The sequence below is a fragment of the Talpa europaea genome (assembly GCF_964194135.1).
Source record: "Talpa europaea genome assembly, chromosome: 4".
Lineage (NCBI taxonomy): Eukaryota > Metazoa > Chordata > Mammalia > Eulipotyphla > Talpidae > Talpa > Talpa europaea.
The window spans coordinates 95,489,845-95,517,049 of record NC_140070.1 but is presented as its reverse complement, the minus strand read 5'-3'; the positions used below and the strand labels follow the sequence as shown (position 1 = coordinate 95,517,049).

Sequence of the window (27,205 nt, the reverse complement as noted above, 5' to 3'; positions counted from 1 at the left end):
GGGATAAAGATGTAGGGAGAGGAAGTCTCATCTTGCCAAATCTACATTAAGAGATCTGTAGTTTTGGGGCCTGCCCAGTGGCACAGCGGTTGAGCACTGGGTTGCGAAGCTGCCCGCAGCCTCTGTAGCACCGGTTTGATCCCTGGCTGCTCCCCAGCCACAGGAGGAGGGTCCCACATGGCGCGCAGACCTCTCCTTCCGCCCACTGCTCCCCTCAGCAGTGTACCTTGGTCCTTCTGCCTGCTCTGCTCCCCGCTCTGGCTCTGGTGAATTCTCTCACCCTCCCGCGCTTCTGACTGTACCCAGTGCTTGTATAAATAAATAAATAAATAAATAAACAAATCTAAAAAAAAAAAAAAGATTAACCTTAAAAAAAAAAAAAGAGATCTGTAGTTTTGAATGACATTCTCTTGACTCCTAAATTGCTGATTGTAGATTGTGGTCTGACTTGAGATCAGTAGGAGGGGATGTGTCCACGGAAATTGTTACTTGGAGTTTCAAGCAAAAGGAATTGATTGGAAAGAACATGGGGCTAGTCAACAGAAGAGGTGAGTTTTACTCCTAGTCATGTCACCAAATCACTTTGAGCCTTAAGGAGGCCATTTGGTCCTTCTCTACTTTAGTTTTGGCTGTGTCCTTGAACAGGCATTAAAATAACTGGTTGTCAAGAATTTCTCATGCGATCAGAAAATGCTCATGTCATGATAACACTATGTGGGAAAAAAATGTTATAGATTTGATTAAGAAACTTGCAATATTACCAGCCTTATAGAAACTTAATCCTAGGCCTATCTGTTTTCAAAACCCATGGTTTTAACCACTAAAAAACTTAACCTCTATGTGGTGGAAACCAGAATGTTTTATTTTAAATGACATATCATCACTGATTTTCTGATACCTGGTAAAATGTTAGACAGCAGAAAAGTTTTTAATGCCTTTTTTTGGGGTCTGCTTATGATGCCATAGCTCATATCTTCAAGTATTCCATGTCCTCCGGCATCTGGTTTCTGTGTCTAATTGAATGGATTCACTGGAAGGAAAACTTGAGAAGGGGAAGGGGGACTATATATATATATAGTTTAAGGTTTGGCAAAAGGGAAGATGAAATTGCTAACTTGAAAGAAAAAAAGTGCATGTCGTTTAATCTTTTTTTCCTGTTTGCACTGTTTTCTTCCTCTTCCTGGAGAGTTTTGCCTTGTGGTAGGAAATTTTTAGCACAGAAAATTTCTTTCCTCTCATACATAATCTAGTTGCATATAAATTAGCTACATTACAGTAGAGCAGTTTTTGGAGGGGGGTAAATCTGAATTCCAGATATTTGACAATTAAAGATGGCTCAAGTGTTCAGTCTAGCTCTTCAAATGTGAAAATGAATAGAAATAATTACTGAATTGTGATAAAATAATGGTCCTCCCGAGATGTCCATGTCCTAATCTCTGAAAAGTACAAATATGTAAATTTACATGGATAAAGGAACTTGGCAAATGAGATTTAAATTACAAATTTTGAGATGGGAAGATTAGGCTGGATTATCTGGATGTTCTGATATAACCACAATGGTCTTTATTAAGAGAGAGGGTTGCAATCAGAAAAGGAGATTTCACAACAGAACAAAGATGGGATGATGCAACCACAGGCCAAAGAATGCAGTGGCCTCTAGAAGCTGAAGAAGGAAATCGAATAGATTCCTTTTGTGTCCAGAAAGAACACAGCCTTGCCAGCACCCTATTTTTTGCCCTATCAGATCTATTTTGGACTCTTGATCTCTACAAGTATGAGGTGAATATGTGTTATTTTAAGCCACTGGCTTGTGCTATTGTTATAATAGCAATAGAAAAAGAATACACTTATGATGCCCTAGAGCATCATAGAGACATTATAGACAATAATTTTATGAAAGAATTTTCAAAGGAAAATATTTTGTTTCAAACTCTTCAAACTGCAGGAAGCTTCTTAAAATTATTGTGACTGGGAAATGTAAAGGAATGGGCCCAAAATGCATAAATATCATTTTACTTTTTTCAATCCAAGTTTAGAAGTATCCGTTGATCTTGGGCAAGTTCAAGGCCTTACTGTAAAGTTTATTTGTGCACAGCAGAAGTGAGAAGAGGACCAATGAGCTGAAAGATAAGCCCATCAATCTGCTTCCTCCGTCTTTGCTTCAGCGCTTCATACAGGAAATCTGTTGCTGTGTCAAGTTCCAGAGAAGAGTTTCTTCTGTCCAAAGTTACCAATCAGGCAAAAACATAGAGTTGAAGGAAAGAACTAGGAGAAAAGGTTTGTCCTGCAGCTGACGGGCTAAGAGTATCCAGTACAGAGAAGTCAACCGAGAGAGCCTCATCATGCCCTTGGCTGCTTCTATACCTGCGTGGAGGCAAAGTGCTGAGTAAAGAGCAGACAACAAGGAAACAGAAATGCCCTGCACTTGGAGGACTGCTGACCTTCAGCTACTACTGATTGTGATTGTGTTCGTGGCTGGTAAGTGTGAATTGTCTTTGGGAGAGTGAGAGGACAATGATGGGTTTGAAACTTGGCCACAGCTTTTCCTGAAGGCCTGGTTCTTTGCTTTCTTTATGGAGCAGTGCAAGATATATGCAATCATAGATATGGCGGAGGGAGTTACTCTCAAATTTATTTCACTTTATTATCCTCATTTTCCTCTTTGTCTTTGTTATTTTACTTTATATCCTACTACAGCTTGCATGGCTATAATTTGCCTCACTGTCCACTTCCTCATTTTCCCCGCCACCCTTTGTGAACGAGGCGGGCAGAATAAATGAAGTAATTTCTCGTCGCAATCCAAGTCACCTTGCTTCTTTTTATCTTCTCCCTTTTTCAAAAGAGAAAATTAAATACATCTCAGCCAGTTTGGGACCATATTGTTAATCATACAGATTAGCAAAGTTTACTGCTTTCTGTCACTTCTTATGACCAGATGCTTTAAAAAAATATAATCCATGTAGTTTGGTGGTGTTTCTGTGTGTTTCTTATCTTTAAGATGTGTGAACTTGAAGAGACACTCTCTGGGTTAGATAACACCTTCTTCAATGTCTAGTTTCCTGTAGGAGTTGGAGAGAACTCGGGGCTGCTGTGGTGCCCTGGGTTCACTCTAGAGGGTTGATAGGAGTTGATGTGGGAGGGAGTTTTCAGGTTTCACTTTTAGTAAATGGGAGCAGCTGCAAGGAAACAGTGTAGCTGGTTTTAAAATTTATCATTTGGTAATTAAAAAAAGAAAAAAACTTTTCTCATATGAATGGCTTTAAAATTTTGTCTGTGTTCCACCCAAAAATCTGTTTTCCGCATGTTACTTTTCCTGGTGAGCACATCTAAAGTAACTCCACTGTCTGACTGTACTACACAGAGAACTTTCACATGCTTTCTCTCCTTTGATCTGTACGGCAACCCAGAGAAGTAGGCGTGGAGGACATTTCTCTGGTTTACAAAGGTAGAAACTGAGGCTTAGAGAGATGACATGATTTGTCTACTGGAGTCACAGAGTCATGTCTCAAATAATACATGTCGTAAGCATCACTAACATTTGAACAGGCAGTTTTCCTCAACATTTAGTGATTATCATTTTCACTAAAGAGCAACACTGTTGGAACAAAGTTGTCAATACTTACTTATAAACTGAACGGGCTACTTCTTACTTAAAAAGAAATCACATGATATGAATCTGTCTGGAGTTGAGATCTTGTAGAAAGCTCTGACAGAAACCTGAGCAAGACCCAAGGTAGCAGGGAAAACAGCGAGGCAAGGAACTATGTATGTCAAGTTGCACTATGACCTTTGGGTATTGGGTAAAGGAGAAAAAAAACACCACCACCACCAAGATCAAAGCAATTGATAAATTTGAGTTTTAATCGTTTAATGGGTTGAGTTCTAAAGCTGTTCCTGAACACAACTAGGAAATACTACACATATCAAATCTCTGAAGTCTGTTCTTGATAATGGTACAGTTATCAAAATATTTAGGATCAAGATGAAAAAGCAAATTACTTTATGTGCAGTGATTTGACATGATAAATTTACCATGAAATAATTCAGAATATGAGAAGGAAATCACTTGGGGCATGAATTTATGTCTTAACTGACTTTTGAACTAATGCTGCTTTGTTTTTAATGCCAAATAGAAATAACTCACTTTTTTTAAAGATGAATAATCCAATTTATTTATTTTTTCTGTATTCTTTTTTTAAAATTTTATTTTTATATTCCCTATACAATTGTAACCCCCTTATTTTGACCTCAATCCCTCCTTTCCCCACACCCCCCCCCCATAGTGTGTCTCTGGTTCATAATTGTTTGTTGATTTTGATTTTTTCTTTCTTATAGTTATTCTTTTTCCAGGTCCCTTATTTAGGTTTTCTAGATTCCTGCTGTGAGTGAGACCATCCGGTATTTTTCTTTTTCTTTCTGGCTTATTCCGCTGAGCATGATCCCTTCCAGCGCCATCCATGTTGCCACAAATTGCATGTGTTTATCTTTTTTTGATTGCTGAGTAATATTCCATGGTGTATATGTACCACATCTTTTTGATCCAGTCATCTATTTTTGGGCATTTGGGTTGAGAAATAACTCACTTTTATTATACAAAATAAATTCACAAAGGAGCAAGAGAGAGAGTGACTTCAATATAAGACAGCATTAAGGAATCTATTTTTGTTTACTTATTTGCTTATAAGTTCAGGCAATGTGGTAGCTTGCAGACAAGGTTCATAAGAAAATGCCTGAGGGGGAAAACATAAGCAACTCAGAGTATGAGCAACTATTGCAGAGCCAAGTTCTCTAACTCTGGGTCACACCTTGTATTCCTTTCACTCCGTATCACTTCTCCCTCTTTATTTTAGCTTATTATCATCGAAGTTTTCTTCTTGTGTTCATATTAATATTTTGATGTTCTAATCAAAATGAATCTACATTTTATAAAAGGTACTGATGTTGAGATTTTGCCTCGTTGAAAAGGAAGCCGCCACTTTTATCTTCTTAGGGTTAATTTTGACCATTTATCATTATCTCCCACTAGGGGGCAAGCAGTAACAAGAAGAGATAAAAATCAAGATAGGGCTGTTGGGTCGTTTCAGCAGCTATGCAAAAGATGGTAAAAAGATTAAAAGCAATTGTGGAAAAGGAGTTAATTGTCATTAATTTCAGTCTTATCTTTCTTTTCTAGTTTGTGATAATTGTGAATTTACATATTATGATCACTTTTAGGTGTGTTTTCCTCTATTCATCGTAAGCAATTAAACAATCAAAAGTTTTTATACACTTATTATATGTAGAGGATATGTGTGTGTGTGTGTGTGAATAGTGCCTTAAAGTTATTAATAATCTAAATTAGGGAGCTAAAACTAAGATGGAACAACTGGAAAACATTTTAAATCACTAAATCTTGAAATTGTGTATGAATCTAGTGAAAATCCAAAGATGGGCGAAGTTAAGGCAGTTGAAGTTGTTGAAGCCTTTATGGAAGAGTTGGACCTTCAATGATGAATAGGCTTGGACAAGTGGGGAAAGGTGGAGATACAAACTGAGAGAAGGGGAAGTGCATAAACTAAGACAAATAAGTTTAGGGAGAGAAAGAACTCTAGCTTGATGGAACAGAGATTGTGTGTTACATGATTGCAGGAAATATGGGTGCATTTTAGTGGTCCTTGATCACTAATCAGAGGAACCTGAATATGGTTTTGTAACTGTACAAAACAGGGAACCATCTGCTGTTCTGTGAACAAGAAAATAATACAGTAAAGCAATATTTTTGAAGAATACTGTGGTAGCACTATCCCTCTGAGTAGGGGTGGCACTTGGTAAAAAATTTATTTTGAAGCAGGAGTCAAGAGTTCCTACTCTTGGGTTGTCCTTTAGGAAGTTTCGTGATATTACCGAGGGATATCAGTAGGTGATAAGGGAAGGCTTTTGGCAGAGGAAAATGTTAAATTCAGTATAAGAAGGGTTACAACTAAGAGGAAAAATCCCATAGGGTATTTGGAAGTAAAGAATCTAGGTATTATAAATCAATCATGGAATAGAAGACACATAGAGATATAAACAGCATCAGTGGTTTTTGGAACTGGGTTCTCAGAGTGATAATTACCTTTCTTCTTTATAGCACAGAGTAGATAGATCCAAGAAAAGATGGGAAGGGAGACAAGCGAGGCAAATTGAGTGCTAAATCTTAATTACGAGGAGGGAAACTTCTGAGGTTGAGGAGTAAGATATTTAATAAGTTGAGAATAGCAATAAGGAGATGGGAAGAAATGACCGAGTTCACAGAAGGTAAATTGTCTCCCAATAAGGTCATAATTATTTCAGTTAATGGTGCTAGTTAGCTAAATAACTCAGTTGTCATTTGGTATTTATGTTGTATATGAAAAAAATCAACCTGTGCAGTGATTAAAATTCAGTGACCACTGATAAACGTTTATTCCTCTCCCTTGTTATTACTGCCATGCAGATAATCAACTCTTGACTGTGGTGAGGGAGCAGATTTGGGGTTATGGTTGGGAGCAGATTGGTTCTGAACTGAATGATGCTAATATTGCCTGACAATCAAACCCAAAGCCACCACTTTTTCATAGTGATGAAAAAGTGTAACTTTGAAAACAATTATATATATATACACTATATATATATATATATACACTTGTTTTTTATATATATATACACACACACACACACACACACACAAATGTGAGTTACAGTCAGCTAGTTAACACTGAACAAACAATTCTGAAGTTTTCCTAGATAGAATTTATATTCTTTTTGTATAGAATACCTAGAAATATTACAATTCCAAGCAAAAAACTTATTTGCATTTAAGGAAAGTAGTATAAAAAAATCCCCAAAACAGTTGAAAGGTTTTAGAAGCAAACTGTTTTCTTTAAAATTCTGTTTATTTAAGTTGTTGATGCTATTGCAGTTTCTTCAGGAATCAGACTCAGAGTTTTGAGTAGAGAATTTTTATTTGGGAGGACCCTTGGAAGAAACACCTGGAAGAAAAGGCAAAGATGCAGAGGCTAAGTCAGGCTGCAGTTTTACCCATTGGCACCCTCATCTGACCCGATGGGAAACACTAGAGTTAGAATGACCCCAGAGAGGCTCTGCATTGAGTCAAAAAGGTTGGTCTTTATACTTGCATCTCAACGGGTTATTGCGCATGGACTGCTCTCAGAAGGGGGACTTTGGGCAAAGAAACTGAAGTGATCCCTGAAGATGCTGAAAACTGAAGACTCTGCTGATAGTGCTAGAAGTAGCAGGAGCAAAAACACATTCCTTGAAGGGATTCTGGTGCCACCAAAGCTGCCAGCTCCATTGCTCTTCATTCCTCCCCGAATTTCTGGGTTTCTGTATGGTATTATTTCCCTTCAATCCAAATAATTTCTTTTATCATCACCAGTAATATAGGTCTGGCAGTAAGGAGCTCTCTTAGTTTCCTTTTCCCTGAATGTGTTTCATTCTTGAAGTATATTTTTGCCAAATATAGAAGTCTGGTTTGACGTTTTTTTCTTTCAACATTTTAAAAATGTTTTACCTTCTCTGATGAGAAGTTAACAGGCAGTCAAATTTCTGTTGATTTGAATATATGCTATCATTTTTTCTGGTTGCTTTCAAGGTTATTTTCATATAGATCCTGCTTGGTGATTACTAAGTCTTTGAATCTGTAAATTTATGTTTGCAGCAAATTTTTGCAACTTTTCAATGACTATTTCTTTAACTACTTAATCTGCCAACTCTCTATGTCAGACTTTGGCAACTTCATTGCAAATGAAGAGACCTTCATTTAGATTTCTGTGGCTGTTTGTTTCTTCCCTCCCCACCCCCCATCTGTTTTTCTATCTGTTCTTCAGATTGAATAATTTCTATTGATGTATTTTCAAGTTTGTTAACATTTTTCTTTCTTATTTCCATTCTTCTGTTAAGCCCACCCAGTGAATATTATTTTACTTTACTGTATTTTTCAATTTTAGAATTTCCATTTTTTTAAACTTGTTTCTTTTCCTCTGTTGAGATTCATCATGAACTTTTTTTTTTTTTTAATCACTGAGCATTGTGTGTCTGCTTTTTCTGATAATTCTAATATCAGGGTTAACTTGAAGTTGCTCTCTCTTTCATTTTTTCTATCCTAAGAATTGGACACAGAGTCCTAGTTTTTGCTATGTTAGGTAATTTTATCTGGGTTGTGAATATTATAACAGAGATTTTGGATTCTGTTCTATTTCTCTGTTCATTTCTCCTTCTTCCCCACACTGGAAGCACATCATAGACTCAGATTGAAAACTATCTTTTGAAAAGTGTCTAAGATCTCAGTTCTTTACCTTTAACTAATTGGCCTCAAGTGTGTTCTGCTATGTGTGGCATAGGGTCACTCAGAGATGTGCATAGTTTGCAGATTTCTCTCTTCCTCTTTCTCACTCTCTCTCTCTTACTTCCAGAGACCAGTCTTGTCCCCAAATTCGTCCTCTTGTTCCTCAGAAAACTGTGAGTTTCCATTAAAGCTGTAGCTGTCCAATGGCAGTGTCAACTGCAACCTTCCCTAAGACTAACCGTGGTAGAAATGGGGGCCCACTCCCCCATCCCTGAGTCATTTTCTTCTTCCAAGAAGTGACACTCCTCAAGAATATGCTTGGTTTTTCCACTCTTACGGTGGCTTCACATAGTTATTTTTGTATTTTGTCCAGAATTTATATCTATTATCTGTGGAAACTTACTCAGCCATTAAAAAAAAAAAGTTTTTTCAAGTTCAGAGCTTTTAAATTTCATTATGCTTTTGGCAGCTGATATTGGTTTGGTTGCTTATATTGTTTTAGACATTGAGATGGAACATATTATAGTATTAAATATATATATTTAATACTCTTTTGTTTTCTAAATTTTATCCATGTTTTGAAAGTTTTGGTGCTTTTCTTTCCGTCACAAGAATTTCACTTCCTTTCTTCCCAATTTCTAGATTTCTCTAGCTCTCTGTGTTGGGTTTGAAGATTTGCTATAGGATGTAATTCTAATCATGTGTCATATTTAAGAAATCACTTACCCTTTTTAGATAGTGATTTTCTCATATGTGGAAAGGAGATTTCCTCATTTATGATACTATTAAGAAGCACAGCACTTTCAGACAGGAAGGACTTAAGAAACATTCAAATTAAATTGTTTTGTTCTACATATGGGCAAATAAAGCCCAGGGATGTTTAAGGAATTATTAAAGATGTTACCTAACTTGTAGTGGATGAGATGAGCTTGGCACTCCCATCTGAATCAAAAACAGGGGAGAAGAGATGTGACATGTATATGTGGGAAAATCTATGATTTTTTTTTATATGTTTGCACTTAAAATGATAGCAAACATTTGAGTGGAGAGAAATAGGTAAAGGGTTGAGACACTTGTTTAGGAATAATAAGTCAAAGCTAAAATGTGAATCAGCTTTTGTATCAGTTAATAAGGAAGGGAATGTCAGCCATGTGTCACCCTGGGCTGGGGATACTTGAAAAAAAAAAAACAGGATAGATTCTCCACTCAAGAGTTGAAGGAGTAAACCTTCCAGATAGGTCAAGCAGCCACTGTGAAGGACAGAGGGAGCTAAACTATGATTGAAGTGGTAAAAGAAAGAGTAATCAACTGTGTGGAGGTCCAGTTGAAATTCTGGGGGTGGGGAAAAATAAGAGATGTACAGAGAAAAAGAGGTGAGACTTTAGGCAGCACCCATATTAATATACCTAGGTAGAAAGACAGGTTTGCAGAGAAGACAGAGATAGTCAGGAAAAAGCACAGGGGGAGTGGTAGAAGCTAAGGAAGGGGTTTTGCAAAACAACGGAAGTGGTTAATAGTTTCAAAATCTACCAAGGAATCCAGGACCATAAGTACTGAAGAAAGGCAAGAAATTTGACTTTAAACTTTTGATAATAATCTTCTAAATTGTGGTTTGAATGGAAGAGTGTAGGAGCCACAAGATTTTTGGTATCGAGGAGAGAGTGGGTGGGGAGAAAATTAAAACTGTGGGCACAAACCACTCATTTTAGAAGTTTGCAGGAAAGAAAGGAGAAAAGATCATAGCTGGATGGAGAGAGCATTTAATTGTTTTTTTTTTTCTATTAATATAGGGGAAATCTGACTGTGTTCTGAGGATGTTATTTGAGAACATTCAGGTATTTTTCCGAATGGGGTGTGCACAGATGTACCTTGACGTAGTTTAGTGATTTCTTTCCCTTTCCCTTGTCATTTTGTTATTTTACCATGAATTGCTCCCTTTTCCCAAGGTTTATCTATACAGATATGAGACTATCTAGGTTGTATGATCCATTTTGTTACTAACAATTTTTCAAAAACATGGCCCAGTAGTATTGATAATAATCCATAGATTCAAAATAATGAAATTAGTCATTTTTATTCTTCAAGATATTATTTGATTTACCCTTCATTGGCTCCCTCCTCAATGTTCCCCTGCAGCTGGGCTAAACTAGTGATTTTAAATGAGTTGCGAGTAACAGTCACCTATAGAACCTAAAATATTAAAGATAAGGTGGTGCCATCTCATGGACTTAAGACTTCAAGGTGGAGAGTCTGGGTATCTAGATCTTCATGATTGTTTTCAGGAGATTCTGATCTAGGGACAAGAACAGAGTCATAGGTCTCTTGTCACCCAGACTATCCTTTTGGGACATCCCAGTTGTCCCTGATACTTGCAGATGACCGCTGACCTTCTAATTGACCCATTGTTCAAAGCAGACTTCTTCAACTTCCTCACATGATGAGGTTTCTGGAACTAGAGACCTTGTCTCATTCAGTCTTCCATGCCCAAAGCTCTGCATAGTTATGTGAGTTTGAATAGATAGTCTCAGAAAATTCGGTCAACCTGAACTCCCTCAGAATGTCCCTGGCATCTATATCTACTCCTGCCCTTTCTGCTTCTCACACAGACTAAATATCAGTGTTTTTCAAAAAATCTCTACTTTGCTTTTGTCTCATCTCCTCCCAGTACCTCCAAGATCCTGCTTATATAGTTAACCGCCTCCATTCTTATACCTTCCAGCTGTCCCTCTTTCTATTTATTTACCTTTATTCTTACATGACCTCTCTGTCCTCATAGTTGCAGACACTGTTTCAACTCTTTCAAGTTTGACACAAAAAGATAAAGCCACTGCCTCACTGTCCCAAATGTTCTGGGTTAAAATGGTTGTTTATTGGGGTAACATTGGTTTACATTACTGTATATGATTCTGAGTTATAGGTTCACACCTCTGAAGAGAATGTCTACATTTGTTGACAATTTCTTCTGCTTGGCTGCTTGCGATCCAGTGCTGTTCCTCTCTCTATGGACACTTCTCGTTCTCTCAGCATCTAAAGTTCTCTGACCATCTTGTTAGGAAATCTTGAAGCCTCTTCTTAGTCCTTGCTCTAAGACTTTCCCACACTAAAATAATTTGTTTCATTGGCTTTAAGACACTGCACTTATTTTGCAGTTTGCTTCACTGTTTTGGCTAGCTCCATTTCCTCCAACAGATGCGTAATTAGAAATGTTTTCAAGACTCTGGTTTTGGCCACTTTTCTAATTTCCACAGCAGAGACTGTAATTTGGCAGGGTATGGTCTAGTTCTGACTTGCAGATACTTTTAGTTGGCTCATGTAATATTTTTTAAAATTTGAATTAATTGTCAATATTTTAAATTTTACCCCAAACTCCTGACCTAGCGTCCAGTTGTTTTGAGAATTAAATGATACATACAAAGCACTTCACAATGAGTCTGAACTTTACATTAAAATAATGTATCTTACAGTTTTCAAATTTATGGATATTATTTCATAACTTGTTAATTAGCTCCTGTAGATTGACTTGGTGGTTATTTTCAGTGTTGTTTTTTTTTTTTTTTTTTGGATTGAAAACTATGTTGAAATTAATACCCTAGTACACAAATCTTTACCTATTAGGTATGCATATATATTATAGATATACAATGTGTCCATTGAACACATTGTCTTATGTGGTTATTGATACACATTTGGAAAGTATCTGTTATGGGCCAGAGACTGTTTATCTTTATGACCTACTTTTGGTCTATGATTGTAACTACCTCAAAAAAATAATAAGCTCAGCAATATGGATTTTATTAGCAATGTCCTAACCAAATTATACAGAATTTGTGATTATGTTGCTTTAGAAAACAGCATCAATTTTTTTATTTACCATAATTCATTTTGCTTTCTAGATTTTATTTATCCACTGAATTCATTAACCTTGCATTTTAGAGTTTGCTACTTAAACATATCTTACCTTGCTTTTTAGAAATCATTGGGGGTTTGATTTTACTCTCTATTTTGTGTTGGAAAGTATAATTATAGTTACAACCCAAGTGACCCTTCGACATATTACTTAATCTAATTGTTTGTCAGCCTGTTTATATCTTTTGCCCATTTTTCCAAATGGGTTGTCCATCTCTTTTATTATTTTATATGTTTTCTGTACAATTTGGGGGGAAATTGAGCCTTTTGCTTACCATAAATGCTATGAATATTCTACAGGTTTTTACTTGCTTATATTTATTTTATGCAATCTTTTTTTTTTGTCCTATAGAAGTTTAAAATTCTTTCTACAGTCAAATCTCTTGGTATTTTCCTTTATGTTTTTTTTTGTTTTGTATCAGGGTTGCAAAAATTTCTTCACTTGAGGTGACTCTCAGTTTGCCTTGGATTTTCCTAGCACTGAATGTGCTGCATCCCAAGAAACCCCTAGTCTCTGGCAAACCAAGATGTTAGTCACGCTACTTTTGCTTAAGAAAAATAAATTACTCATGTTTTTTTCTAGTAATTTAAATATTAGTGTAAGTTGTGAGATAAAAATCTGATTTTCTTTTTTCCCATATGAATAGCTAGTATTTCTAATAGTATTTATTAATGATATAAATAATCATTCTTCCCCTTATGAATTTGAATGACTACTTTTATTAGATATTAAATTCTTATGCATATGTGGAGATGAAGCATAAGAGCTTCAGAGGTTTAGAGAGTAATCTGTGCAAGCTTACAAAGTATAAATGGCAGAGCAAAGATCTGTTAGTTAATTTTCTTACTATAATTTTGGTATTTAAAAAATTTTAGTCTCTGCTAAATCTTTGGGTTCCCACCCAATATTCTGCTTACTGAACACCTAATTGGATGCTGTCTGCTACTAAATCAATGTCTTTTAAAATGTAAATCACTTTCATAAATTAAAATGTAAGAACTTGGATGCGAGGATAGTGTTCAAATTGCTATGTTAAAAATAAAAAACAAATACTAGTATGTCTGTATTTTTTGTAATTATTTTTTAATTTTCTTTTATGTTAATATATATACTATATTTTGCAGTATATTATACTTGTAAATTTCAAGAGCAATTAACAGTACATATCTATGTAAGTTAAGAGATAGAATATTACCAGTTCTTTCCCAATTATATCCCCCCCAACCCAAGCTATAAAGGTAGCCCTTTATCTAGCCCTTTATCTGAGGTGGGGGGAATCATTTCCTTTGGGAGGTAGTAATTCCCTATGTTTCTTTAAGTTTTCTCATGCATATATGCAATCCTTAAAAATAAAACTTTTGGGGGGGGCTATTTTTTGTGTTATGCATAAATCAGATTGTATAAATTTCTTTTTTATGATCAATGGATTTATTATTTATTTATATAAGATTTCAGGTGTACATCTATATATACTCTGTTATGAACCCCACCAAAAGTCTAGTTTCCATCTATCACTATACAATTGACTACATTTAGCTAATTTGCCCACCTCCCATCCTCCACCCTGTTTGGTGAGCATCATTCTATTGTCAGAGTCTAAAGGTTTGTTTTATTTTTGTCATGTTTGTTCATTTGCTTTGTTTCTCTGTGCTCTAAGTTCTTGCTTTGTGGTTATCATGTGGTTCAGATGTCTTTCTATCTGTATTATATTCTGCTTTGGGTTGGGAGTTACTTAAATTTGAACACAATCTAAAATGTAATATTTTTGTCCCTTCTCCATTTCATATTTTTGATGCCTCCTTTAACATCTTTATCTTTTTAATACTCATTAACTTATTCTTGAGACTTTATTTTTACTACATTTGTCTTTTAATTTTCATGCTTCCTTTATAAGTGATTATTACTATTATCCCTTTTTCCAGTGATTTTTTTTTTCCTTATGTGTGCTTAGTTGGTATTATTTATCACTGTTCATTTTCAGTTTAGAGAAGTTCTTTTAAAATGTGTTGAAAGACCAGTTTAGTGGTGATGATTCCTTTTGTTTTTTCTTGTCTGGGAAACTCTTATTTGCTTCTTAAACTCTGATGTTTATCTCACCAAGTATAAAATTATTGGTTGGAAGATTTTCCCCTTCAGTACCGTGAGTTTGTCTTGCCATTCTCTTCTGACCTCTAAGATTTCTGTTGAAAGCCATATGAGTTTTCTTTTATGTGACACACTGCTTTTATCTTGCTTTTAAGACCCTCTCTTTATCTTTAATGTTTGCCATTTAAATATGATGTGTCTTGGTTCATTTGATTTGGAACTCTATGGGCTTCCTGTACCTGAATGTCTGTTTTCTTAGGTATATTGGAGAAGTTTTGGCCATTATTTCCTCGAATAGTTTTTTTGCCTTTTCTCTTTCTTCTCCTTCTGAGATCCCCTATAAGGCAAATAACATCCTCTTCATATTGTTTTAGAGGTCTCTTAACTTCACTCTTTTTACTTTGTTTTTTCTTTTTATTTTGTTGCTTGAGATGAATTCTATTGTTTTGTTATCCAGTTCACTTACTTATCTGCTCCTCTGCTTCATTCATTTTTTTCTGTTAAGCCCATCTGCTGTATTTTTGAGTTCTATTATTATATTCTTCAGTGCTCTAACTTGTTTGAAACTTAAAAAAAAGTATACTTCCTCTAGTCTTCTCCAAAGTGTGGGAATATCTTAACAACCATTATTTTGAACTTTCCATAAGCTAGTTTGCTTATCTCCATTTATTTAAGGTGTTTCTCTGGGGCTTTATTTTGTCTTTCATTTCATTTTCTTCCCCATTCTGCCCAATTATCTGTGTTTATCTCTCTGTATAAGTAACTCTACCACCTCTCCTGGTCTTGAGGGATTGGTTTTATATAGATGATGTTTCTGGAGTTTGGAAGTACCATTCTTTTTTGGTCTCCCAATGCTAGGGACTCAAGGTGCAGCAAAGTGTGTGCTGTACCTGTGGTGTGGTGTGATGGGCTGTTCACCTGATTGAGCTGCACAGCAATGGCTGGACTCGGTTGAGGTGCCCGGCTGTAGTGATCTAAGTAGGTAGAGATCCATTCTTGGTCCACTGACACTGCTTAGAAAGTGGATGGAGATGCCAACCAAGCCCACTTGACTTGTGGTATGACACACATGGTGTCTGGAAGCCCAGCAAACACCATCCATTGATCCAACGTGGGGAGCTGGGTGCCCTGGTGCAAATTTGTTACATACTTCAAAGGAATGGAGCTTCAATGTGCTGTTACATTGCAAGGATGGGCTGAGTTCACAATAGGGCTTCCATACAGGCTCTGGTAGGCTGGGAAAATATACCCAAATGGCTCCTGCTCATGCTGGTATTAGCAGGGATGTGAGAGATTGCCAAGAAGGCATGTGCCAGTGTTTCCTTCATCTATAAAGTTTCTTGTCTTTCAACCAGATGCATTAAAAGTGGTAATTTGGCATTGTTTCACCTATGATTCAGGCACTTTTTGGACTGGTGTTATTGCGCTAGATCCCAGGGTGAGTTAGTCTGTGTGGTTTAAGCATGGTATCTTTGTTTGCTGTAGTTCTTTGATTCTTCTGGGTATATTTCCTATTGGTCCTCAATGCATGGGATCCAGAAATTTGTCTCCACTGGACCAGTTGAGAAGTTGGAATGCCTGATGTGGCACAACCTTCTCCCTGCTGTCCTGGGAATAGGAGACTATGGGGTCCCTCCTGACAGTAAGCCCCGGGCTGGGTTTCTTCCTTGACGAAAGGATATCTCTGTATCTCCTACTAGTCCGGGTCTATCCTAGTTGTTGTTGTGGAAGCTCTATCTGATTTTATTTTATTTTTTTAAAAAGATTTATTTATTTTTATACAAGAACTGGGTTACAGGCTAGAGGTGCGGGAGGGTAAGAGGATTCACTAGAGACAGAGCGGGGAGCACTACAGGCAGACGGACCATAGTACACTGCTGAGGGGAGCAGCGGGCTAGACAGGAGAGGCCTGCCCTGCCATGTGGGTTGCTCTGTGGCCTGCGGTGATCAAACTGGTACTGCAGAGGCTGCGGATAGCTTTACAGAGCAGCACTCACCGCCTGTGCCACCAGGGAGGCCCTATTTATCTGATTTTAGGTGTTCTTCTGTAAAAGTTATTTCTTATGTAGTTGTTGATTTGTTGTGTCCATGAGAGGAGGTGAATTAGTTCAGGTTCTTCTTACATTACCATCTTGACTTAGAGTATATTATTTTATAACTGCTTCCATTTACTTAATATTATATTCAATATTTATTCATGTTTGTTTGCAATTGTAGTTCATTAATAGAAATAATTTTTATCTTAAAATTTCAAATGGCTTCAAAATAATCTTCTTGCCTGGAAAATTTCTGGTGCAGAAATAACAAACACGATTAAAATAACAAATGTCATATTTTGAGTTTTAATTTCTTTCCTTTTTGGAAGCAAGTGTTCAGGTTAATTGGAATATTTAGCTATGAAACATATGAAGGAGAAAATATTAATTTTGAAGATGTGTCATTTCATATTGCTAAAATACAAACATTTATTTTTCCTTTCTGTTTTCCTTTCATGTGAAAATGCATATCCCTGGGGAAAAAAAATCCTGAAATCATTATGTGCCATAAGCATAATAGTAAAGCTGCAGCTCTTTTCTTTTAGTCCTGGTCTTTCTTCAGATTCTGGTATTTCCTCTAGTCCCTTCATACACATGTTCTCTGCCCATATTATTAATTTTATTTGACATGCTTTTTACTTTCTTTTTCTTTTGCTTATTAGTGATCTCATCTATTGGACATTACGTTAATTACCAATTGATGCATAATAAATTGTCCCTAAACATTTTCTCACTGTGACCCATGAGTGACAGAGAAAGCAAACTAAGACAGAAGCCATAATCTTAGTTTTATTTTTTATAACTCTTATTACCATCAGTCCATCATTTGTGCTGTATTCTGTTTGTTAAATGAGTTAGTGCAGTTCACACTCAAGAGGAGGAAATTTTACAAAGACATGAATACCAAGAGAGGAGAACATTAGGAAACATCTTAAAAGCTGCTGCCACCTCAATACTAGGCTAAGTTGCTCATGGTCCATTTTCTGTCTTTTCACTTATTGCTATTACATTTCACATAATTGTGTAATTATTTGGTTACAATAATTTGTTTAGATAAATATGTAATTATTTGGTTATCCCCATTTAGATTGACACCTCCATGGATATATGCGTATTCACTGAGTAACTGGCTATTCTGATTAAAATATTAATATAATGTTATAATAAATATTAATAAAATCTTTACCTTTACTAGTATGAAAGTTCTAATATACTTGGCAAGTGTCCACTCAGATGCCATCTGAATGAAAATACTAGTAAGAGCCTGATCATCATCTTAGAATACCAAAAAGTAAACATTTCTTTTACTGCCAAAATTTGTCATAAAATTAATATATTTACCACCAGATAGCTTCAGTAGAGAAAACAACTGCATGAGTCTCTTATTACAACCAATCTTATTGGCTATTTAAAAAAAAAAAAAAACCAAGATTTGGTGAAAATTGGTTATGATTTCAATTATTCCTACAGGGGGACACACTTTTAAATTAAATATCAGAAATAAAATTGTAAATAAGACTCACTCCACCAAAGTTAAAAACTTCATGGGTTTTCTGGCTATCACAGACTTCTACTAGTTCCCAAATCATAAGAGAAAACCACTGCTTTATTGACAGCAGTGGATGATTTGGATGATAATTCATCTAATTTTCAGGACATCTAAAAAAGGAGATGATTTATCTACAACTTCTAGCTTGAATTCATTCATAACTGTAAAAATTGTTGGGAAATAATACTTTCACATCTAATATCCACAGAATGCAGTTTAAAAAAAAAACACACAGTATAACATTTACTAATTAAAATGTTAAGGCAGATATTTTAAGTTTTCTGGAGTGAGAAAATTAATAGTGAAGGTTTCTGTACAATATTGATTACCTTATTTGTGATTAGAAAAAGTTATTTCTCAGTGTAGTTAAATGGCAGTTATTCTCACAATGAAATTTGAATTTCTAGATTTTTCTGTGATTAAGATCTCAGTCTCAAAGTTGCATTCATTTAAAATGAAACCTTGAACCTTGGGAGAGATGTACTGCTTCATTTTAACTTGTTTTAATACCTCAGTTTATAAAGTTCTTTGAATACCTTTCAAAAGTTATTTCTTATTTGTTAAGTAAGGACAATAGTCTGTTTTGCAGAGGGGAAAACCAGAGTATAAAAATTCCTTTGATTATCTAAACTGAATAAGAAAAAAAGAAGCAAAGTAAGAAATTGTTTTGTGCAGGTTTCAGCCTATGAATAACCAGTGTTGCGGCTGGATCAGTTCTTGTGGTTCTTACTATGATTGCAAGATGTCCTTCAGCGATTACCATAGGAAACTTAGAGAAAATAGAAGTTTATTACTTACAAGACCTGGAAATTACACCGCACGCCTGGGCCACAGTGAGGTCATGGGTAGAGAGAGATCTCGTGGGACTGGGGTCTTGATTTTATTGGTGAGGAGGGTGGGGTTTCATGGGCTCATTCTTTATTGGTGAATTTAAAACATAAGAGTGGAAATTTAAAGTGCAAACAGAGAGACAAAAATAAAAAGATAAAAAGAAAGAAAAAAATGTAATTTGGTCCCAATTCATTGGTTGTCTAAATCAAACAAGATCAGTAAAACAAAGAATCCTCAGTGGGGAGGGGGAGGCAACCTTGCCCTTTACCTAGTTAGGCAGCTAACTAGTGGTCTCTGTTTAATCCCAAATCAGTATTGAAAGCTGTGTCAGTGAATTTGCCTATTTTGACTATATTGTTGATTTTGATTAGCATAAAATAGTAAATGTCCCCTAGTTAAGTGAACCCTCTTTGAAGAGGATGCTTCCTGAGCATAAAAGCTTAAGTCAGGAACCTGCATTACAAAAGGAAAAAAATGACTATCAGTGTTTAAAATACAAAAGTAAAACTCGCATCCCTCATATTTTTCAACCATTGCTTAATCCATAATGGTTCAGCTCTGTCTTTGTTATAACTTGCAGATTTTTGAAGTTTGAAAGCTTGAAACAGAAAACGAAGATTGAAAAAAATCTATCATTTGTAAAACATCAGGATATTTTCACAGATTTCAATGTTTTGAAATGTATGTCAATGTATACTGTGTTCTGTTTTTTTTAAGTATACATTCATAAGATGTTAAACAACAATAAAAAAGACAAGAAGTAAAGACCATAATAAGCAATAAGAGTGATTCAAATTACTTCTAATTAGGACTAACAAAGAAGCCTCAACTTCGTAGAGAGATATCAAAAGCAATGTAAAAACAAAACTGCTTTGCATTATTCTCTTGTTATTAAATAGCCAAATATTTTAGGTTAAAGTTTCGCCCTAATTTAAGAGTTCTTTTAGCTTAAAATTTATTTGATCACACTCTTTACTCCTTTGTTTGCTGCAAATGAATGGAGAAAATAATAAATATTAGTTGCTATATTAGCCATATGAGTGTGTAGCAGTTCACATTCTATTTTGGTTCATAACCATTATGGAATCAGAGGATTTTATTGGGAATAGTAAAATGTCAGGAATTCCAATCTCTAGTGTTTTCAGTCAGTGAGCACAGGATTTTACAAACTTACCATCACATGAAAACCATGTGCTGTCTCGAAAGCCTTTCCCCTCTTGGAGGAAGCTGGAGTCTGCTGCACAGTCATGCTACGGCGGCCCGATGGCGTGGGTGTGTGTGCTTGCTCAGGCATATGACAGTGACAATTTGGGAAAGGAAACTTCTCATGCTCAAAGTGAGTAAGAAGTTTCACTACTACTAAAATCATGAAACTAGGGTAAATGATTTTCAGGCTTTTCTGCCCTCCCACCATTAGGATTGCATGCCTGATGGCAGGTACCTGCATTTGTTACATTGCTATAAGCTGTGTTGTTTACTCTGTGGGTGGTGGCTGCAGTATTGATATATTCGCCATGAAAAGCAGAGGCAGGAGAGAGAACAGGAGATAGAAAAGAGAGAGGGAACACCAGAGAGCCTGGAAAGAGGAGAGCATAAAGACTTGCTGGGGACTGGAAGGCCTGCCAGCCTCCTGGCCCCTCCTGGCACCTCTGGCGACCCTGCCTGCCCTGTACCTGGTAAATTCCAATCAAACCCTGTTTTTCAGGGCCAGGACTCTCCTTTACTGTCTGCTCCAATCGTAGAACACCTGCTCTGTGTCTTCCTGGCATTACAGTCTTACTTCTACTGATGATTTTGACTTGGATGGAAAAGATTTTTTTTCTAAACTTGATTTTCAGAGTCAAGGGTTTTTGTTTGCTTTTGTTTTGTGTTACTTGTGTAGAAGCATGTACTGATTTATGTGTATCAAAACCTGATGTTTCTTATATTACTTTTAATTAAATTGAGGGGTAATATCATACAGTTAACTCCATGCATTTAAAAGGCAAATTGGATAAGTCTTGACAATTGTATCTACCTGTGAATCATCTTCACACACACAAGACATGGAGCATTTCCATGTTCCCACACTGTTCCTCCTTGTATATTTATAGCCAATCCTTGCCTTTGTCCCCATCTGTAGGCAACAGCTGATCTGCTATTCCTCACCATAGATTTGATAGGATTTTATGCTAGTCGTATTCTTCTTTTCTGTGGTATGTAGTGTGTACACTTGTGTCAGTCTCATTTTATTAAATAAAATAATTTTGAGATTCTTCAGTATTGTGTGTTTTCCTTTTCTCTGCTGAGTTGGATTTCATTGTATGGATAATTTATCTTTTTATCTTTTGTTGGCATTTGGGGTGTTTCCAGCTCTGAGGTATTGTGGATAAAGCTACTATGAGCATTCATGAATGAGTGTTTTGTGTGGACATATGTCTCAGTTTCTCTGGAATAAATACCCAGGATTGAGTGGACAGGCTCTTTGGTAGGTAAACGTTTGACTTTTGAAAAAAGTCTGTATTTCTAAATTATTTTTTCAGATTATTGAATTGTAAATGTTCTTCACATATTCTAGATAGCAGTAGTCTTTTGTTACTTATATGTATTGTAAATAATTTTCTAGTCTGTGGTTTACCTTTTCATTTTCTTAATGATATCTTTCAAAGAGCAAAAATTTAAAATTTGATAACATATAGTTTTATTTCATGGTTTGTTTTTTTCTTTTTCAAAGAAATCTTTGTATATGCCAAAGTCTCAGAGATTATTTTATGTTTTTTCTGTTTAAGTCAATAATCCAATTTAAGGTAATGTTTTGTGAATGGTGTTAAGGGTTAATGTTCTTTTTTTTCTTTTGCATTTGGATATCCCCTTGTTTCATCTTCAGTGAAAACATTTTTTTTCCTTTTAAATTGCATTTACATCCTTATTGAAAATCAATAGACCATATATTTGTGAGTGTATTTCTAGACGTGTTTCCATCCCATTGACGTATGTGTCTATCCCTTACTCGATGTCAGACAGCCTGGGTTACTGGAGCTTTGGAGTGAAGTTTGAAATTAGGTAGTATATGTTTTCTAGTCTTATTTATTTTTTCAAACATTGCTTGGTGATTCTAGATTTACAGTCCCACATAAATTTCAGAATCACCTCAATTTTCATAGAAAAGACTACCAGATTTTGATTAATATTGTGTTGAATCTATAGACCAATTGAAGAAGTGACCTCTTGATATTATTTTTGTCCAAGGACAGTGTTTATCTCCACCTCCATAAGCATTCTTTAACTTATCTCAGTAATGTTTTGTAGTTTTCAGTATATGGGCCTTGCCAGTTTTTGTTAAATCTTTTCCTAAACATATTTTTTTCATTTGCATTATTGTAAATGAAATTGATTTTTTTTTTAAGATTTATTTATTTATTTATACAAGCACTGGGTACAGTCAGAAGTGCGGGAGGGTGAGAGAATTCACCAGAGCCAGAGTGGGGAACAGAACAGGCAGACCGACGAAATACACTGCTGAGGGGAGCAGCAGGTGGCAGGAAAGGTCTGCGCACCATGTGGGATCCTCGTCTGGCAGCCGGGATCCAACCCGCGCTGCAGAGGCTGCGGGCAGCTTGGCAACCCAGCACTCAACTGCTGCGCCTCGCGGGAGGACCTTGAAATTGATCTTTAAAATTTCGTTTTTGAGAATTGTTTGTTCCTAATATATCCAAGCATAATTATTTGAAAGTATTGTTAGCTTTTTATCCTCTGACCTTGCTAAATTCAATTAGTTGTGGAGTTGTTTTATAGATTCCTAACAATCAGTGGCATCTGTAAATAGATACAATTCGTGTCTATTTCTGACCTACATGCCATTTTTCCCCTTCGTTTTATTACTATTTCTATGATCTATAGTACAATATTGGAAATAAGTACTAAGAACAGATATATTCTTGCTTTGTTCTTGATTTTTTTTTTTTTTTTTGTGGGACCCTCGCCGGTGGCCTGGGAACAAACCGGCGCTGCAGAGGCTGCGGGCAGCCTCTCAGCCCAGAGGTCAACTGCTGCGCCACCAGGGGAGGCCCTGTTCTTGATTTTAGAGGGAAATATTTCATTAGTAAGTCTGATGTTAACTGTAGGACTTGCATAGATAACTTTAAGACAGTTTGAGGAAATTTCTTTCCATTCCTACAGTTTTTTAGCAATCATGATGGAGTGTTGAATTTTGTCTTTTTTTTTAATATTTACTGTAATGACATATTGTTTTTCTCCTTTATTTTTCAACATTAATTTTCAAGTCTTGAATCAACCTGCATTCCTAGGAGACACATGGCCATTGTATTGTTCTTTTTATGTAATGCTAGATTTGATTTGTTAATGTTTTGTAAACGTTTTATTTTATTTCAGAAGGTTTACTGATCTGTCATTGTATTTATTTGTAATGTGTTTTGGCATATAATTAATTCCACCCTCAAAAAATGATTGGGGCAGTGTATTTTTAAGATTATTGTTACTTCTTCCTTAAATGTTTGCTTAAATTTGTTAATGTAGCCAAATTGGTGGGAAGATTTTTATCAACATATTCAATTTCCTTAATAGATATGAGGCTTTTAGAGTCCCTGTTTAATTCCAAATGAGTTTTTAAAGCTGTGTCTTTTAATGAACTTGTCTATTTTGCCTGTATTAGTGAATTTGATTGGCATAAAGTAGTAAAATCCTCTTAATAGTCTTCTCATAGATGTAGCATCTATATTAATGACCTTTGTTTCATTCTGCATGTTATTTTTGTTATTAGAAATTTGTGTTATCTTTGTTTTTATTTCCCTTAGTAAGTCTAGCTATTGGTATATAAATGTTGAAGAATTTTTCAAAGAACCAGCTTTCACTTTGTTAATTTTTTTCTTACATTTCTGTTGTGTTGATTTCTGCTTTTACCTTTGTTACTTTCTTCCTTCTCTTTTGTTTTTACCTTCTTTAGGTGAATTTTAGATATTTGTCTTTTATAACTAACATTAAAACTTGTATTTTCCATGTGAGCATTGCTTAGTTACATATCACAAGTTGTAATATGCTGTACTTTTATTACCATTAAGTTAGAAATATTCTCTAATATCCTTATGAATTTTTTCTATGACAAAAGATTACTTAGAAACATATTTGATTTGGAAATACTTGGGGCTTTCTTTAAAATCTTGTTGCTGTCATTTTTCAATTTAATTCTGTTTTCATTGGAAGATGTTTTTGTCTGATTTCAGATTTCAAACCTTTTTGAGTTTCCTTTACAGCCCAGAATGTCATAAATTTGTGAATGAACTATGTGCACTTGAATATTATTCTACAGATGTTGGGTAGAGAGAACTAAAATTATCAGTTAGGCTAAAATAGTTGATAGCTGTATTAGCAATTATCTGTTGCCATGTAACAAATTGCCTTCACATTTGGTAGCAGTTAGATAATCTGTATCTTATTGTGGGGGAATATATATTTTAATATATAAAATGCATCATGATTTGATGCAGATACTTTTTTTAAGTGTGTAATTTTTTTATTAATTTTTATTTTTTACATCATTGTTCATTTCTAAGCAATATTTGCTTTCCCTCACCCCCTCAAAGTGTAGTCCCCATAGAGTTTCCTTCACCAATGTGTTGCTGATATTTTTGTTTCAAATTTAGGACCCAGGGTCTTAAGTGTGTTTGTTTTACATCTTGTTTTTTCTCCCACGTTGAATAACTGAATGATATCAACATTATAATTCCTTTGATTGGTTATTGTACCTCAAAAACAATAATCTGAGAATAAAAATACCAAACACTACCATGAACAATATTATTATTAAAAATCTTCTTTTTCAATGATTTATCATTATTTTCCACTAGAGACATAGAGTCAAAATACTGCATGCAACCAAGTGTACATGCAGTTGGTTCATTTATTTCATTTTGTTTTATTTTTAAAGATTTATTTTATTTATTTATGCATACAAGAGCTGGGGTGTAGGCCAGAGGTATGGGACGGGCAGTGAGGCATGAGAATATTCACCAGAGGCAGAGTGGGGAGCAGAACAGGCAATTCTACTAAAATATACTGCTGAGGGGAGCAGCAGGTGAGACAGGAGAGATCTGTGCCATGTGGGTCAGCTCTCTGGCCAGGGATCAAGCTTATGCTTCAGTGGCTGGCTATAGCTTGATAGTGCTGAGACTTGAACCCTTGTTTTATAGTTTTTGTGTTCAAAATAGTTTATGTTTTATAATCATGTAAAATAGTTACATGGTTCCAAAGTCAATTTTATAAAATTAAGTACATTCAGAGATATTATTTCTCTTCTTGTCCACATTTTTCCTTTTACATTGGAAATTATAAGCAAGAAAAGAACACACACACACACATTCCTCCTACCTTATCTTAGATTGATAGCAGCACACTACACGAACTTTTATTTATCCTGCTTAATTCTCTTAGCAATATGTCTTGGAGAGCACCACATAATAATTGGTAAAGCTATCTATTCTTTATTCTTTTAAAGAATTTCATTACACTTCCTTTTGTGAATGTACCATAGTTTAGATAACTAATCTATGGGTTACTATTTGGTCTATTTCCAAAAGACTTGTTATTAAAATCTTATAATGAAAGCTCCTATTTATATATTCTTTTCATACTGTTGCCTTTGTATCTTTTGTGTAGATTTTGATTAATGACACTGGTGGGTAAAAGGAAAGTGCATATGTAATTTTGCTAAATATATATATTTCCAAAGAAAATGACTTCGATTTACGTTACCAACGCTCTCAATATGGATAGTGTATTTAACCTAGTGTATTTCTTAGTGTCCAACTCTTAGCTTCTACTCACTTCAAGAAGAGCTGAAGTGGCCTTGGACAAATTGCTTCTTTGTTGTGAATCCACATTTCATTATCTGCAAAATGAGGGTAATTATACTTGTCAGTATGGAGAGACTTAAATGACACAGCCAAAATAATTATCAAAAATCTATTCTTAGTACAAAGATTCAAAAAATTTTAAAAGAATATTTTATTAGAGAAAATGGCAGCTAAGAGCAGTACTAGATTCAAAATTTCTTCAGAAAAATGCTTTGCATTAAATTTTATTCTAAGATATTACTCCTTGCTGGTCAGATACATGTGCTAAAAGTGTACCATGTTTTCATAAATATTTTTTAGTTTTATGCCTTCCACAATTAGAGGCTACCAATGTTCAGCCTCCACTCTAATCATACATTCAGTTTTTCTCACTTTATAGCAGTACTGAACTATTTGTATTTCTTTGAAAATTTCATGTGTTTTCATACTTTCCTTTAAATGACAATTAAAAAATTTCTTTCTGTACAAATATTCTATCTCCACCCTTCTTCTTCCCTCCTTCTCCCACCCCTCTCTGTTAGGGAGTTTTTCTGAATGTCTTTCCTCTATTGTCTTAGAATTAAATATCTCGTCTTTTTAGCATCTGGACACTGTGTATATTTCTATCACCACAATGAAAACTATATGTTTTACACACCTGCTTCTTTGCCTAGAAATTAAAATTAGAGAGAAGATGATGTTGTTTATTATGATATTCTATGTCTAATGAGTACTTTGCCAGTAGTTGCTGCTCAAGAAAATATTAGCAGTTTCCACTTAGCCCTTGCTTTATTAAAGTTAATAGATGGTTGTCTGTTTGATGTGATTTCAATAATGCTTAGAAAAATCTTTTTTTTTTACTATATTAGCATCCAAATTAATACATCAATTAATACACCTTTTCTGTCTTCTTATTGGTGCTTGAAATATCTGCAACAGATGGTAAACCCTCTTTTTCCATAATTGGTGATAGACTCAATGCACATAAGCTTGGGAAATGTAGTTCTTTGATTTAAATATGTAGATTGGTAAGAAACACTCTGAACCTAAAGTAGGAGTATGCATAAAGGCAAGATGATCAAGTCAAAATTTCATGTTAGAGCAAATTTTTCTGAGACTTTGCTTATCATAATTTATGTCTACATGGGCAACTGCATTCAAAAAAGTCCTGAAGAATCTGAAGATAATGTGGCTTTAACTAGAAGTTAGCAGTGCTAATGTATATTTCTCTCTTTACCCCATGTCTTTCAGAATGCCTAAGTATACAATCGAATGGTACCACTGCAGCACATAAACTGCCAGTGCAGCAGGCGAACAAGAACAGCTGCACTTCGGGTAATGTTCCTCTTTTAATGATAATTCTAATAGAATAGTGCTTGATGCTTGTATTGCTTTTACATTTTAACATCTTGAATTGTTTTACATGTGTTCATGAACTGTTGTCTAAACTTATCTAAATAGAAGTGCTTATGCTTGAGGATGTTGGTATATTTTTTATGCTGAGATTATTTCTGTGCTTATTTAGTACCTATTTTGAGAATGCAATCATTAAACAAATCATGGCATACCCAGTTTTTTAATACATTAGAGAACTTTTGAAAGTAGATTTTAACAAGTGTTAGTGATTCATGACCCCAACCCAACCTTATTCTTTCCCAGATTTTT

General features: G+C 35.2%; 1 protein-coding gene across 1 annotated transcript in view; it reads left to right on the top strand.

Moving 5' to 3' along the window:
- Window positions 1-2,414: 2,414 nt before the first annotated feature.
- The window catches only part of CD200R1 (CD200 receptor 1), a gene marked incomplete at its 5' end in the record, with an annotated part of 64,499 nt that continues 39,708 nt past the window's right edge, over window positions 2,415-27,205 (top strand). The window contains 4 exon segments of the mRNA XM_084232664.1: window positions 2,415-2,478; window positions 15,653-15,735; window positions 15,783-15,939; window positions 26,792-26,875. Of these exon segments, the coding sequence (XP_084088790.1) occupies window positions 2,415-2,478; window positions 15,653-15,735; window positions 15,783-15,939; window positions 26,792-26,875 (388 nt within the window).